At 49.4% G+C, this 16898-nt stretch overlaps 3 protein-coding genes across 6 annotated transcripts in view; 2 read left to right on the top strand and 1 right to left on the bottom strand.

The window, feature by feature from the left end:
• LOC310769741 (chloride channel protein ClC-Kb-like) overlaps positions 1-16891 on the bottom strand; it is a 46527-nt gene extending 29636 nt beyond the window's left edge. The window contains exons 1-2 of one of the 4 annotated variants that reach the window (XM_083629426.1): positions 3328-3526; positions 2813-2836 (exon numbers count right to left, since the gene is read on the bottom strand). Coding sequence is in view for 1 of the 4 variants with exons in the window: in XM_083629428.1 (XP_083485554.1) it covers positions 1007-1040 (34 nt within the window). In the remaining 3 variants the exon portion in view is untranslated. Of the gene's footprint in view, positions 1-1006; positions 1217-2812; positions 3527-16455 lie in introns of those variants that run through there. The other 3 variants (XM_083629427.1, XM_083629425.1, XM_083629428.1) reach the window with 3 other exon arrangements.
• The window catches only part of FAM131C (family with sequence similarity 131 member C), a 569848-nt gene that overhangs the window by 40205 nt on the left and 512745 nt on the right, over positions 1-16898 (top strand). The gene's annotated exons all lie outside the window — the stretch shown is intronic.
• HSPB7 (heat shock protein family B (small) member 7) lies at positions 3751-8604 on the top strand. Its single transcript, XM_083629766.1, has 3 exons — positions 3751-4096; positions 5848-5984; positions 8245-8604. Exons 1-3 carry the CDS (start codon positions 4018-4020, stop codon positions 8428-8430), a joined length of 402 nt encoding a protein of 133 aa, XP_083485892.1. The 5' UTR covers positions 3751-4017; the 3' UTR covers positions 8431-8604.

The raw sequence follows: 16898 nt of genomic DNA, 5'->3' as shown, positions 1-16898 counted from the left end.
AGAACATCAGGAGAGGCAGCTGGATCAGGCCCAGGGCCCTTGTAGTTCAGCCTGTTGCTTTCAGTCCCCGTGGCCAACCAGATGCCCCCCAAGGGCAGTCTGCAAGCAGGACCCGAGTGCAAGAGAGCAGCCCCCCCCCCAAGTCTCCTGGAAATGGGGCAGGGAGAGAGAGAGGCCGCAGGCAGGAAAAAACACCCCTTTTACTGGGAAATGTGAGCCCCATCTTTTCTCAAGCATTGGGGAGAACTGTGTCAGATGGCTGACCCCAGGGTGTTCCATCTTTAAGTGTGGCAGCAGCGTCCACACTTTGGAACTCGCTGCCTATTGATGTCAGGTGCCTTCGAGGTGTTCTTTTTGGTGCCCGCTTTAAAAAAACAACACCATTATTGTTTCAACAGATACCCAGACTGTTGACATGGTTTTAATCAGTTGGTTTGAATTTTCCCGACGTTTTAAATAGCTGCTGATAATTTGCTTTTATTTTTGCAAATCCGAGTATATACGTTTTATGAAACAAAATACAGGGGGGGCAGCGTAGGAGCCAACTCCTGGGGCCAAGGTACCATCACCCCTTCAATAATTTTTTTGAGGGGACTGCCCCCCCAAGTTGATGTGTATTGCCATTCAAATGGTGTGCATGTGTGATCGATCGTGCAGGGTTTATTGTTTTGCGTACATTCAATTGTAAGGTAAAACATATGCGAAGGGACTTGACAGGAAGTCAAAACTGAAGAAAAGATTTTGTAAGATAAAAGGGGGGAAATATTTATTTTCATTAGTAGCATTATTATTATTTCTCTTGTGTGTGTGCGGGTGGGTGTTTTGTATGAAATGTGTGGGAGGAAATAAGACGGTAAATAACAAATAACAAACAAAATATTGATGCATGTCATTTTTATTTCTCAATAATATTTTGTGGTAGTATGGTTGTAATGCTTTTTGTATCATAAAATCATTTAATAAAAATTATATATATAAAAAAAGGATTATGCGGGGCGGGACTTACGGTACCTCCCCCAATGTTTTATTCTAGTTGGCATCCCTGGGGGGCAGGGCCAGTTTGCCTCCGAACCCAAATATGCCCCCAGTAGGTAAGGCGTGAATGATTTCTGTGCCTCCGCGCCACCCGGAGGAGGAGCCTGCCGGGCTCCTGGCTTAAGGGCGAGCTTCTCCTGCGGGAAGCAGCGGAGGGCGATCGGCGTGACATTGGCAGGCGTCCCTGGCAAGAGAGCGCGAGCAAAGGGTGACTAAGGCTTGAGCCGGGACGGTGACCAAGCAAGCCGGATTTAGCTCTGATCCAGCCCCTTCTCCTCCTCCTCCGAGCCGCCTGTGAAATGCCTCCCGCCTGCCTCATCTCACCCCTCCCAGCGCGCAACCGAGGCGCATTCCGGGCGGCCGGGTGCGCGGAAGCGCCCCGGGATGGCCTTGGCCCGGGATCCCGAGCTGGGAAAGGGAACCTTAAATGGGCGAAGGATGCAAGGGAGGGGGGGTCTGGCACTGCCTCCCCCAATGCTTACGGCGTCCCCTTTCATCCCCGCCCCCCAGGGCTGCAAGGCAGGCAGGAGTTGTACAGGTGAGGCTTTGCGCTTTGCCGCTTCCCCTGTTGGATTCCAGCCTGAGCCTCGCAACTGTTTGGAAATAGCTTCTTTCAGGACGCAAGATGCAAATCAAACAGGTTTCCTTTGGGCTTGTTTGAAGGGGGTCGTGCTTGATTTAGCTGTCCCTCCCCCCTTACTGAGGGATGTGGGTGGTGCTGTGGTCTAAACCACTGAGCTGCTTGGGCTTGCCGATCAGAAGGTCGGCGGTTCGAATCCCCGCAACGGGGTGAGCTCCTGTTGCTCGGTCCCAGCTCCTGCCAACCTAGCAGTTCGAAAGCACGTCAAAGTGCAAGTAGATAAATGGATACAGCTCCAGCGGGAAGGTAAACGGCGTTTCCGTGTGCTGCTCTGTTTTGCCAGAAGCGGCTTAGTCATGCTGGCCACATGACCCGGAAGCTGTACGCCGGCTCCCTCGGCCAGTAAAGCGAGATGAGCGCCGCAACCCCAGAGTCGTCTGTGACTGGACTTAACTGTCAGGGGTCCTTTAGCTCTTTTTACCCCCCTTACTGAACGACGGTGAGGGCCATCTTACCCATAGGTGCTAGGGGTGCGGGGAACCCGGATGCTGGGCTCTCAGGGGCACCAGGCTGAGAGTCCGGGGCCTGAGAGTTGAGTCCGGGGAAGAGCTGGCCCATCGGTCAGAGCGCCGCAGCGGGCTCTTCGGCTGTGGGTGGCTCTGCACCACAAGTTCAGGGGCGACCGAGCCAGCAAGACACTGAGGTCAGCCGACTCCGTCCTCCTGTACGCCTTGGACTAGGCAACGGGGGGGGGGCAGGTGGATCTTTGCACCCCGGTGCTGCATATGCTTAAGACAGCCCTATGGTATATATAATATACATTTTTCATCTTTGTGCTTCCACCGAGTCAAGCAAAAGCAGCAGGCACAAAATTTACATGGCTTTTAAAGTGGCTTCGAGGAGGAAAAGGGCTACTAGTTGCAATGGCTATGCCTGAACTGGAGCCAGTAAATGTTTATGAATCCCGTTGCAGGGAACAGCAGAAAGGGAGAATTGTTGCGCTCAGGGCCTGTTTAGGAAGAGGCATCTGGTTGGCCAATGTCAAGGCAGGATGCTGGACCCGGCGGTGGTCCTTTATTTATTTATTAAAATATTTGTATATTGCTGTATTGTAAATATCTATCTATCTATCAAAGCAGTTTACAGCAGTAAAAATATAAACCATATTAAAAAGTTTAAAAAAGGACATCAACGAACCATTTTGGAAGGATGTCTTCTTACCTGACGGAATAGGAAGAATTTAAACGTTGGCACAGAAGGCACCTGCTGCTGAATCTCCAGTGGCGGAGAGTTCCATCAGCCGGGCTGACGTTTCTCATAATCGTCAAGTGAGCCTCGCCAACTCCAGGAATGACCAGCGACACTCCCGTCAGTGACTCCCGTGACCGAGCTAGGATATGACAGGGAATTGGTCGATTTCAGTGGGCCAGACCCAGATCTACTGTGCCCATTTCTGGATATTGACAAACTAAAAGGTGTGCAGAGGAGGGTGACCAAGATGGTAAAGGAGATTCTGACTAAACATAAGGAAGACATTTCTGACAGCAAGAGCTGTTTTCGACACCCTTGGGAGGTGGTGGACTCTCCTTCCTTGGAAATTTTAAGGCAGAGGTTGGGTGGCCGTCTGTCAGGGATTCTTTAGCTGAGATTCCTGCACTGCAGGGAGTTGGACTAGATGACCCTTGCGGGTCCCCTTTTATCTCTACAATTACATGATTTTGTGGTCGGGCATCTGTGGGGCTCTCCTGACGTCCTGTCCCCAAGGTCTTGATCTGCCAGCCCAGATCCCAGTGGTTCTCTCTGCTCCAGCTCAGAGAATCGTCCTTTTAGGATCTGCTTTTGTTGCCTCCTGTCACACAAACTCACCCTCCCTGCCCCACCCCAATCCCTTGCCAGGCTCACATGCCCACTCATGCGCCTTTTTTTGGAAGGCAGGGCTAATCGCTGGGGGGGGGGAGCTGTTATTATCCAGGCCGGCAGGAATGCTAGTCATGGCGCTCCCCCACCTTGTTTGTTTGGAGCCCGTGTCCCACCCCCACCCCCAATCCTCCGGGGAAACTTTCCAGTGGGATGGTCGGAGGGAGTGACGATGCTAGAGTGCCTAAATTTAGAGACTTTGACAAGAGGCCTGGAAGTCGGCCCAGAGGCTCGGAGCGCCTTTATATGCGCCGCAGCTGTGGCTGAATACCTCACGAGCACCCAAGAGTGACTCAGAGCAGAGCAGAAAGGGCTGAACAGGGAAGGGAATTGCTCTCTCCTCGCCCACCCAACTTGGGTGCCTCCAGACTCCTTGGGCAGCTTGAATTAGGGCGCCTCCTTTTCTTTCTCCCGGATAAGCCCCTTCGGAGAGGTCGAAGCCACTGTTGGGGGTACAGCTCTTTCCTCAAGCAAGGCTCGCCGCCATGGAGAAGGCGCACGGGATATTCGGCGACAGTTTTGGGGGCTTCCTGAGGCCACGCAGCGAGCCCCTGGGCTTCTCAGGCAAGGCGGCTGTGGGAACGGGGCGTGTGTGTTTGTGTGCCTGGGTGTGATCCTGTCCACACCATACCTTTAAAGTGCATGGCTTCCCTCAAAGCAGCCTGGGAACTGTAGTTTGTTGAGGGCAGCGCTGTGGTGGGTAAACTACAGTTCCTCGGATTCTTAGGGAGGGGAGCCAAGACTGTTAAAAGTGGTGCAAAGGTGATCTGAAGGTGGATGCGGCTTCTAAGGCAAATTTGCTCCCACCTTCTCATGTCTTGAACCACAACAGAGCCAACCATAGATATATTAGGAGATTCGGCACTAAAATGCTGGCGATTTTCTACAGTGACTTTATTTATAAAAAGAATCTGCAAACTAATGTGGAGCACTGAACTTCCAAAGGGGTAAATGATAAACTGGAAGAATCGAAAGATGCAGATCATTCCATCCTTAACCCAATTGGACCTTCAGGTTGGACGTGGCTCCCCAGGACAGAAGGAACTACCTTGTGAAGTCTCTCAGACTACTGCTTCCTCCACCTCTGAGGTCTCAGGCAGAGGTCATTTGGCTGTAGATTGGACCTGGGACCACAGGAAGCTGCATTCAGCTGAGTCCAGCCACTGTTCCATCCTGCTCAGTATCGACTCCTTCCCAGCCCTGCTTGGAGATGCCGTTGTGGGAAACTGAACCTGGGGCGTTCTGCAGGCAAAGCATATGCTCTAACCACTGAGCAACCACTTATTCAGGCGGGAACAGGCCTGAAACAATGATGGGGGAGGGAGGGCAGCTGGGGCAGACATCTGCTGATTTTCTTACTGATGCTCCACTCTGGGGGTCTTTTCTGTGGCCCAAGGAGGTGTGATAGTATCTGGCACTCTGGACCTGGTCAGTGTAGTGTAGTAAATCAGGCCAAAGGGACCCCACCAATGTAGCCCAGCCTCCTGTTCTCACAGCGGCTGACCAGAAGCCCCCACCCCATGGGAAACCAGAGCATCTCGACCTCTGTGAGTGTAGAACATTGCCAATGTGGACGGTAAACAGGATTCACTTCGTTGTCCTCCAGAATTTGTCCAGTTCTCTTTTAAAGCCATCCAAATTGTTCGGCATTGCTGCTTCCTGTGGGAGGGAGTTCCACAGTTTAACTGTTGTCACTGGGTTTCCTTTTCGCTGTCTTGAATCCTCTAAACCGGCTCTCTCACTTCCAGCTCCAGTATTCGGAGAGGGAGGGAGACCTGTCTCTCTGTCCACTTTCTCCAGTATCCTGCCCCAGTATTCTGTCCCCAGCAGACAGATGTTCTGAACCCTTCCATATATATATATATATATATATATATATATATATTCATACAACAGAACTTCACATCTTATACAATATTTTTTTTTGGACTTCCGTCAACACCTCTGATGGTTTTCCGTTCTTATCACTTATTATGCATTTCTTAATTTCATATTACCTTTAATTATCTTTAACTAATAATTCTCCTCATTATCTTACCTACTAGCGTAATCTGTTCATCACAATTACTTTTCAAATAATCCGTAAATTTACTCCAGTCTTCTGAGAATCTCTGGTCCCGAAGGTTTCAAATCCTTCCTGTTAGTTTATCTAATTTTGCATAGTCCATCAATTTCAACCTCCATTCTTCTTTCATCGGTAATTCTTCCTGCTTCCAGTTTTGGGCCAATGCTCGGAACCCTTCCGTGGCCCAGGGAAAAGATCCTTGTGCCAAGGGATCTGGGGTTCACGTCAATCTTGTCCCTCTTTTTCACAGCGGGCCGTGCTGGAGGGATGGGGAACATCAAGACCTTGGGGGACACGTACCAGTTTGCAGTGGACGTCAGCGACTTCTCCCCCGAAGACATCATCATCACCACGTCGAAAAACCAGATTGAAGTCCATGCAGAGAAGGTGAGAGGCCCCTCCGAGTCCTCCCCCTCCTCCTCTTAGATATAGTGGGAAATAGCTTTTAAGGGAGCTCTGGACTACAACTTCCATGAGCCACAGAGGTGTGGTGCTGGGGCTGATGGGAACTGTAGTCCAAAGGATCTGGGGAAGGGTGGACCACAGGGGTGCCCAGCTCTCCTTCAGACCAACCGTTCTGCCTTCTTAGGGCAAAATCTATTCCCAAAGAACCTCTGAGTTTGGGGCTGGGGAAAACACTGTAACTTTAATGCGCATAGGTAAAGGTAAAGGGACCCCTGACCATTAGGTCCAGTCGTGACCGACTCTGGGCTCATCTCACTTTATTGGCCGAGGGAGTCGGCGTACAGCTTCTAGGTCATGTGGCCAGCGTGACTAAGCTGCTTCTGGCAAACCAGAGCAGCTCACGGAAACGTCATTTACCTTCCCGCCGGAGCGGTACCTATTTATCTACTTGCACTTTGAGGTGCTTTCGAACTGCTAGGTTGGCAGGAGCAGGGACCGAGCAACGGGAGCTCACCCCGTCACGGGGATTTGAACCGCCGACCTTCTGATCAGCAAGTCCTAGGCTCTGTGGTTTAACCCACAGCGTCACCTGCGTCCCAATCTCAGCCCTTTTATTTAAACTGAACTTCCGGGCTGCTCTGTTTATTAGCCCCAGGGTGCCTGGCTTTGGTAGGAGCAGCCTAGGCTCTGTGGTTTAACCCACAGCGCCACCCGCTTCCCTTTTTTAAAGAGCATAGCTTCCCCCAAAGGATTAAGGGAACTGTAGTTGGGAATTAAGAGGGTACTGCAGGATACATTCAGCATCCTGCTCTCACAGTGGCCAATCGGAAACCTGAGGGGCAAACTATGGTTCACATAATTCTTGGGAAAGTGCTTGAAAAGTGCTTTCAGCCTGAAATGAGATGGTGTTAAGCAGTGCCCTTTTTGCAGAGGTGCTGGATGTTGCTGGCATAAGAAAGGGCACCCAGGATGCTGCCAGGGAGTGGGGGGGGCTCCTCCTGGACTTTCTCTCCCTGTCTGCCTGGCATCCTTCCCCAGTGACAAATCCTCTCTGCCTTTGCTGGGGACACAGTGCTCTCTCCTCCTGCCACTCCTCCGGGGCGGGAACGCAATGTTCCAGACAGTAGGCATGGTGACAGAAGCACTGAACCATCTTCCTGGCTCTCTGGCTGCCTTGAAAATCCTGGAGGGATTTTGGGAGGAAGACATGAGCTTTGCGGGCCAGGAAATGGGTGCACCTGTTCTGGTTTGCGGTCCCAAGGGGGCTGACGGGAGAAGGGGTGACTTGGAGAGCTTGGCGTTGGGCAGTGAGGCTGTGAAAGCAGGATGAGTTGGCCCCATGGTACAGGCCGGGCAACTGAGGCAGGGAGGTGTGGTTTCTATCAGGGACACCCACATACCCCAAGCATCGCAGCATAGCAAGAGCTGAAAAGTGGACAGACTCCAGTCAGGCTGCGTATACGTCATGCATTTAAAAACACATGACTTTCCTGCAAAGAATCCCGAGAACTGTAGTTCACCCAATACAGATCACCTTTAGCAAACTACAGTTCCCAGGATTCTTTTTTTGTGTGTGGGGGGGGGCGGGCAATGAAACTCCTGGAGTTCAGTTAGTCACATCCCTTAATGTCAATGGGCTTACTCTGAGTAAGGCTAGCAATGCATACCACCCAGTGTCCCCCTTCCAGGTCCAGATTGGCTGAGCTTCCACAAGGAGGCTGCATCCCCTGCCCTCTGCCCATGCTCTAGAGCCCAACCCCATCCCCCACTGGGGAGACTCCTTGCCCTCCCCTATACACCACTGCAACCCTTCTCTGTGGTCACAGCCCTAAATGGATTGACTGAACTATTTATAGGCAGCTCACAGGTGCTTTAGCCGAGATTCCTGCATTGCAGGGGGTTGGACTAGATGACCTTTGGGTCCCTTCCAACTCTATGATTCTATGATTCCATAAAAATACAGGTAGGTGGTATACACCACCAAAAAAATCACAACAAAATGAATGAAAGCATCAATAAATACTGGTTGGTAGAAATCACAGTGACAAAGTCCTGCCTGAGCTGTAACACATTTTTCGGGAGACATCTAAAAGACAGCAATGACGATTCCTGTGGCAGGGAGTTCCGCAGGGCCTGCTGTGCTAAAGGCTGACCCATCCTCAGAGGGAAAAGGGAGGCAGACTAAACATCCCCAGTCCAGGCCCCCGCTGACTCCTCTCTCCTCTCTCTTTGCCCTGCTCAGCTGGCAGCGGACGGGACCATCATGAACACATTCACCCACAAATGCCAGCTGCCCGAGGATGTGGACCCCACTTCCGTCACTTCTGCCCTGGGCGGGGACGGCTCCCTGACCATCAAGGCTCAAAAGCGCCCCGGCAAGCACATCGAGCACGTCCAACAGACCTTCCGGACTGAAATCAAAATCTGAGCATCCCCCATCGCCCCATAGCAACTGGGGGACGGCCTGGGGGTGAGGGGGGGTTGGTTGGTTTCGGAAGGTGAGCGAAGGGGTTGGGCTCACCACTCCCCCCCCCTTTGGCCATTCTCCTTTGTATAGAATAGATTGCCTTTGGTTTGTTATAAATTATTGGGGATACCGGTAGCTGGTGTGACATCTGCTTTTTCTCTTGTGGGCGACTGTTTCTTTTCAGAGAATTTTTTTTCCCAAAGGGAAGGAGAGTCATCACGTTCGTCTCTGCATGTGTGGGAATCCTGGGGTACAGTTCCGGTTGCTTCGCCTCAAAGAGGATATTGCTGTAGCATTCGGGGGTTTTATAGTTTAAGGAAAAGGTGAGGGGAAAAGGGAAATGCTAGAAGTCTACAAAATTATGCATGGCATGGGGAAAGCTTGATAGGGAGTAGTTTTTCCTCCCTCTCTCATAACGCTAGAACTTGTGGTCATCCAGCGAAGCTGAAAGTTGGGAGATTCAGGACAGATAAGAGAAAGCAGGATTGAACAGTGGAACTCACCGCCACAAGATGTAGCGACGGTCGCCAACATCCCTTTAAAAGGGGGTTAGAAAATCCGTGGAGGGAAAGGGCTGTAGTAGCTCAACGGCAGGACACCTGCTGGGCATGCAGAAGGCCCCAGGTTCAGTCCCTGGCAGCATCTCCAGGCAAGGCTGGGAGAGAGTCCTGCTGCCAGTCAGTGCAGACACCGCTGAGCTAGATCAGCGGAGGATTCAGGGCAGTGCAGGCAGTTCCACTGCACAGGGCACCGAGCAGGTACAAAATAAGAAAACCCAGAATGGAGAAGTTCCATGGGGCGGGGATACCAAACTTTGGCCATGCATAGGATGTCATATTATGCAAGATTATTAAAGTCCATTGTTGGCTAGGTGGACCCCATGCATGGCAAAGGACAAAGCAGCTTCCTCTGTTCTAGCAACTCCTAGGCATCATATCAATGTTCTGCCTTCAAGCATCATGCCTTTGAAGTCCAGTTGCTGGGAAATCCCAAGCAAAGGGGGTGCTTATTATTATTATTTTAGCTAGTAAGCCTTATCTTTATTAAACTGTTGCAACAGAGTCCTCACTCCTCCCATGCAGGGAGGGAGAGAGGCACCCAGGACAGTGGTGTGCAAGGTCTTATATAGACTTTTGAAATAGCCTCCCCTGTCGCTCAAGACCCCCCCCCCCAAACATCATACATACATCACAGAAAGAGGTAGTCCCTAGCAGAAATACAACACAGGGGGCAGTCAACAGCAGAAAACCTATCTGTCAAGATACCTGATAATGGTTACTGATTGCTTGACCTGGGTATCCTGGCTATTCTTTTTGAGATGCTAAATACTTAGTTCCTGAATCCAGGTCACAGGCTCACCCTATTTACACACAAATATGCCCTAAAGACAGGAGTTGTGAGCAAAGAGACAATGGGGAGAATATCTGAGGTCAATTTGAGAGAGTCAAAATGGTATCAGGATTGCTCTCCTGTACTATTTCAGACACGTGGTTTATATACTTTATGAACATATGGTTTATATATATGAGACCTTAGAATTCCTATAACACATTTAAAACACATTCAAAGGTTTTAATAAAAAATAATCTCTATTAAATAGTTTTCCAATTGAAATGGTTGTACGATCTCAACAATCAAGCAGAAACCATCCAAACTGGCATGAAATACAAAGTCTTTCTTCTTCCTGTTCCTGAGATATTTGAAGCTGTTAAAAAGGAGCAAATGGGGAAATCCTTTTTGATTCCTCAATAATAAGAGGCAGTGGGGTGAGGGAGGCCAGGGCCACAGCCACACCATTTAAAGCGGATGGGATGGGGCGCGGGATTCTCCCCTATTGCAAAAACTTCACCACCCCAGTCATCAACACGTGAGCCTCGTTTCCCATGGCAGGGTTGTTCTGGGGCATATTGGGGGGGGGGAGGAAAATAAAAGCTGCAATCCTAGACCCTGTTACCCTATGGAACACAGTGGAACTTACTTTCAATTAAGCCAGTGGGTCTTGCTTTTTTCCTGACCGCTTAGGTCAGGGGTCAGTAAACTTTTTCAGCAGGGGGCCGGTCCACTGTCTCTCAGACCTTGGGGGGGCCGGACTATATTTTGGGGGGCAAAATGAACGAATTCCTATGCCCCACAAATAACCCAGAGGTGCATTTGAAATAAAAGCACACATTCTACTCATGTAAAAACACCAGGCAGGCCCCACAAATAACCCAGAGATGCATTTTAAATAAAAGGACACATTCTACTCATGTAAAAACACGCTGATTCCCGGACCATCTGCGGGCCGGATTTAGAAGGCGATTGGGGCTGGATCCAACCCCTGGGCCTTAGTTTGCCTACCCATGGCTTAGGTGATACCGATGGCTTGCAAAACCCCTCGCCAGCCCAGGACCATCCCATAAATGGGAGCTTCTCATACGCAGAAGAATAAAAAAGCGGAATTGTAGAAATCAGAGTTGCTGGGGAATGATGGATCTGGGAGCAAACGTCTTTCTTGGTTTGTGGACCCTGGGGGAAAAAGTGGGGGGGAGGTGGAGATGTCCGTCCTTGATGCTCTGTCCCATGTAGGCCGAGGGCCAACGGCCTGAGAAGCGAGAGGGGCGGAAGGAGTGAGTCACTCTCTGGAAATAGCTGCCCTGACAAAAGACAGGCGCTACTAGCTGGGGGGGTCAGCTGCCTGCCTGTGCCTGGCTTGTCCTCGGGCAGCGACGGCGTGGGCAGTAACCACATCCCTTGGTGCGAATGGACTTCTGCCCAATGCCCCAGCATGGCTACAGTTTACAGTGGTACCTCGGGTTAAGTACTTAATTCGTTCCGGAGGTCCGTACTTAACCTGAAACTGTTCTTAACCTGAAGCACCACTTTAGCTAATGGGGCCTCCTGCTGCTGCCGCGCCGCCAGAGCACGATTTCTGTTCTCATCCTGAAACAAAGTTCTTAACCCGAGGTAATATTTCTGGGTTAGTGGAGTCTGTAACCTGAAGCGTATGTAACCCGAGGCACCACTGTACTCCCATTCTGTCCTGGCTCCATTCATAGAATCATAGAGTTGGAAGAGACCACAAGGGCCATCGAGTCCAACCCCCTGCCAAGCAGGAAACACCATCAGAGCACTCCTGACATATGGTTGTCAAGCCTCTGCTTAAAGACCTCCAAAGAAGGAGACTCCACCACACTCCTTGGCAGCAAATTCCACTGTCGAACAGCTCTTACTGTCAGGAAGTTCTTCCTAATGTTTAGGTGGAATCTTCTTTCTTGTAGTTTGGAACCATTGCTCTGTGTCCACTTCTCTGGAGCATTCAGGGCTGTTAGAACTGCATCCCAACCCACCCAGCTGAGGAACACACAAAGTTCAGATCAGAGTCAACCCTGACCCCAGCCCAATGCAATTCGGAGCGCTGGGAGGCAGCAGAGCAATCCTAGCTCCAGAATATGACTCGAGTGAGTGAGCCCAACTGCATACTCTAAGAATGTGGGAAGCAAGAAAGAAGTCAACGGGATAAATTAGTAGCTGGCCTCAACTGGCCGTGGTCAGCATTTGAATAGCAAGACCACATTCCTGATTCCCACATGGTGCACAAAGTTATTTTAACAGATAACAGAATGTAAGAGGAGTTCAGAGCTGCTAACTGCACCAAACAGCACACAAACAAATTTAAAGCCATAATTTAAAGCAGCCGTAACTGAAACCGAAAACAATTAGCAATGCAAACCTTTATGAACAGGGTCACTTGCACCCTGAAGGTCCTTAGAAATAAAAAAAACAGGTCTCATAGCTGGGGCTCAATGAAAAGAGGGGAGGGGGTGGGTGAGGGAGCCATATTTGGGGGGGGGGAGGGTGTTTCACAAGCAGGACACTACAAAAAAACATGTTTTTGGGGGGAGGGGGCGGTAGGATATCTATGGAGAAAAAACTCTTGTCTTTTGGGGAACAAATTCCAGGGCAGGTGGTTGTGTGAGTCTGGGGCAGTCAAAACAGTGGCAGGGGTCTGGTGGCACCTCAGTGGGTTGGATGGTTTTATTTCGCAACTGGTTTATTTTGCAAGGAGACTCGCTGTTCGCTCTTGGGGACAAGATCCGAGGAAGGCCTTGTTTGTGAGCTGCAGTGTGTCACAAAGCTCCATACCAAAAAGCTTCTGCATTGGGGGGGGGGGAGGGGGAAATCCCCGCCCATAGAAATGAGGACAGCGGGGAGCATATCAGGCTGGAATCCTAAAGTGCACAATTTCAAACTGCAAGGATTTGTTTTGATTTGCTGGTGGGGGTGGCAGGAGGCCGGCTGCCTATTCTAACATCTATCCCCAACCCAGATGTTTGGGTGTATAACAGTGTCCTGAAGGGTGAAATTTTGGGAGGCTGATCTAGCGGATTGTCACACATGTCTCGAAGGGAAGTGTGCCCACCGGCCATTTCATTCTGTGAGGATGCCTCTTGAACTGCCTGGCAGGCGCCAAGAGAGATACCCCCTTGCTCTGATGGCACCGCATTAAATAAAGATGTGTGGGATTTGTGGGGGGGGATGGGACGTGGGGAGGTCAGTGCACTTGCATAAGACTTTGGCCGGCCTCCCTAGTGGACAGGGCAGGTGAGAAAGAGCTGGCCTGTTTTGTCTGCAAAACAAGCCGCTGGCGCCTGGTGTTTGGCTCTGGGATGGGTCTGTTTATAGTAACACCAGGCACTCTTGGCATTGTGTTGGTGCAACAGGGAGAGGAGCGTAGAGGTCACTGTGTCCTCTCCCTTTCTGGAGTGGGGGGGGGGAACTGTCAGGAGACAACAGCCTGCCATAATGGCACCAGAAAGGGAATCTACCTGGCCATCACAAAGGCTCCACAAAGCGGGATAGAGCATTCGGGGCACGATTGTCTCAACCAGTGGTCAGCAAACCTTTTCAGCAGGGGGCCGGTCCACTGTCCCTCAGACCTTGTGGGGGGCCGGACTATATTTTTTGGGGGGAGATGAATGAATTCCTATGCCCCACAAATAACTCAGAGATGCATTTTAAATAAAAGGGCACATTCTACTCATGTAAAAACACCAGGCAGGCCCCACAAATAAGCCAGAGATGCATTTTAAATAAAAGGGCACATTCTACTCATGTAAAAACACGCTGATTCCCGGGCTGTCCACGGGCCGTATTTGGAAGGCGATTGGGCCGTATTTGGCCCCCAGGCCTTAGTTTGCCTACCCATGGTCTCAATATTTGAATGTTCCACAGGTTAGCCAGGTTAGCTGACTGGAGCTCCAGCTCCATCAGCCCCAAAATCACCCAGAACCATCTGGAAACCCATTGGATCAATCAGCCTCTGAAGCTGTCCACCCACCCTCCTCTGCAGATTGCAAAGGGTACTGAAAGCCTAAATCTCAGCAGGAAGTGATCGGAGCATGACAAGTGACTGATGTTAACACCCTCCCACTCGCTTTCCAATCACCTGACCGGTTGAGAAAACAAGGTCCAGAGTGTGGCCTGTCACATGCATTGGCCCGGTGACATGTTGGGACAGCAGCCCCATAATTATCATGGCAGCCATGAAGTCCTGAGCCACCCCGGAGCCAGACACCTGGCCTTGGATATTGAAGTCCTCTGAAAGCAGCAGACTGGGAGTCCTCCATAGTGCCTCCAAGACCAGCTCCGTCAGCTCAGGCAGGGAGACTGCTGGGCAGCAAGGTGGGCGCTAAACCAGTAGAATCCTCAATTGCCCAGTGCCAGGTGTTGTAAATAAAAATATGCCATTTTCCCTTATGGGGTATCCAAGAGCCCATATAGAGTCCTTACATAGGTTCCCTATTGGTAGGAGAAAATAACAGAGGCCAACCAGAGAATATTGAGAAGCAAAGCAGCTAGTAAGCTTGATCTTTATTGATCTGTTGCAACAGGGTGCTCCCCTCACTCGCAGGAGAGGAAGAGGACCCACAAAAATGCTGTGCAAGGGCTTATAAAGACTTTTGAAATTCCCATCCCAGAAACATCATGCATGCATCACAGAAGTGGTGTAACCTAAAACCACCCCTCAAATACATCCCACCTACATCACAGAAATTTAAATGTTTTTCTCTTGTCCTTGTTTATCTCCTGTCTGGAAGGTTACTTGATTGGATTTGCTGGGGAGCCTGGCCATTCTTTTGTAGTGGTAAAATACTTAGTTCCTGGGCCAGGTCACAGGCTCACACCCTATTCATATCTTAAATGTGCCCTTAAGACAGGATTTGTGAGGAAAGAGACAATGGGGAGACTTTTCCAGTTTGACCTTGCAGAGAAAACATTTTGGTCAGTTTAGGAATCAAAATGGTTCCAGTTTGGTCTTCCTGTGCTGACCTATGTATGTGCGGTTATGAACATTACCATATATCTAAGACCATAAATAAGACCATAAAATTCCTATCACACAGGAACACACACACTACATCCCCCCACAAATGGACAGAGAGCCAGGGGAGAGAGAGAGAGAGAGGATCGCTAAAGACCACAGCAACTCCTGCTCCCCAACTCTTCCTCTTTTTTCCCAGTAATTTTTTATTATTTTCTCTACACAGATAGGTAGCCGTGTTGGTCTGCCATAGTCAAAACAAAAAATTTTTTTTCCTTCCAGTAGCACCTTAAAGACCAACTAAGTTAGTTCTTGGTATGAGCTTTCGTGTGCATGCACACGAAAGCTCATACCAAGAACTAACTTAGTTGGTCTTTAAGGTGCTACTGGAAGGAATTTTTTTTTTTGTTTTTTCTCTACACAATCATTCTTATAGTACATTAATCAACATATAAACCATTTTGCTCTGCCGAGCTTGTGACTTCCCTCCTTCCCTTCAGCTGGTATCCTTTATCAAATCCAATCGCGTATTTTAACTTTTTACCTCTTATCTACATTGTAGGAATTACTTCAGTCCTGCTAGTGTCTTTAAATTTTTACAGTTATCCTTTAAGTATACAATAAATTTACTCCAATTGTCCTGGAATTTCTGATCGTCCTGATCCCGAATCCTGCTGGTCAGTTTGGCTAACTCCGCATAGTCCATCATTTTCACCTGCCACTCCACAATAGTAGGCATTTCTTGTGATTTCCAGTTTTGGGCCAACAAAGTCCTCGCAGCAGCTGTGGTGTACAAAAATAATCTTTGGTCTGATTTCTTAATCTCCTTTCCCATCAAGCCAAGCAAAAAATGCTTATGGCTTTTTAGGGAAAGTATATTTTAATATTTTCTTTAGTTCGTTATAAATTGACTCCCAAAATGTCTTTACTTTATCAAAAGTCCACCACATGTGATAGAATTCTCCATCCACTTTTTACATTTCCAACATTTTTTGTCCCTCATCCTATATATTTTTGCCAGCTTTACACCGGTGGGCACAGCAGATACAGACCAGATCAGCCTCCTCATTTGTAATATGATTGTGGATGAGAAGGGTCTTAGTCAGAGCCGGGCTGGCATTCAGCAACCGCAGCCGCATACCCAAACATGGCACAGCATCAAAGGCAGGCTCCTCCTGAGCATGAGAGAGGAGGAGCCGAGGCCACTGAAGCTTTGCGGTGCTGGGCAATGACTCCTGCTGATGATGTATGCCCAACACACACATGATGTCACAGGTGTATGTCACACGGCCTGGCCCCTCCAGTCTTCAGCCCAAGGTGGTGCTTCTGGCTGGCAGTAACTGCCTGTGCCAGGTGCCCCTTACCTGGCCTGCCCCTGCCCCAAAACCATACCTGCCCCTACCCTGATCCACTGTGATTGAGTCTCTCCTGCTGTCTCCAGCTCTTCTATTCTGAAATCAACCCACATTCCTTAATTTAAAAAAACAACAAAACCTCCAAATTTAAAAACACAGAAGTTAAATCAGCTTAAAACAATTTAAAACATTTTAAACAGCTAGGGCAAAAATCAGGATCACATCAACAACCACCTCTCTAAACAATACCCCACCCCTTGTGATCATTCTGCTGTTGTCCGGCGTTATGCCAGTTGTTTGTCTATTATACTGATAGTATTTACCTACCTGCCTAGCTGGAAAGTTTACTTTAAACAGCATTCTCTTTATCTTACTCCTCTCTCCCTCTCTTTCTCTTGAAACTTCTTGTTTGCTGGCGGAAAATGAAGAGTGGAGCAAAAGGTGACGAAAGGAAAAGAAAGTTTGGGGGACAAGAAAGAGGAACAAAAAAATGGAAAGAAGAAGAATGCATGGGCGAAAAAATGTTTTTTTAAAAAATTGGAATTAAAAAATTGATGTTAGTTTTTTCACTGCGATTACTGCAGCCGTTCGGGGGGGATGGGATTGTTTCAAAAGAGTGGTGTACAAATAACAGTCGATCATGATGATTAATAATCAATAACAATAGGAAGAGGAAAATGTGAGGGGGAAAGAGCGAAAGAAGAAGAAATGAACGGGCGGGGAAGCAGGCAACGGGTCCCGCTCAATCTCTGCGCTTCCCCTTCCCCCGG

Source organism: Podarcis filfolensis, assembly GCF_964270895.1.
Source record: "Podarcis filfolensis genome assembly, chromosome: 8".
NCBI classification, from domain to species: domain Eukaryota; kingdom Metazoa; phylum Chordata; class Lepidosauria; order Squamata; family Lacertidae; genus Podarcis; species Podarcis filfolensis.
The sequence above is the reverse complement of the archived record's forward strand: the minus strand, read 5'-3'. Positions and strand labels throughout refer to the sequence as shown.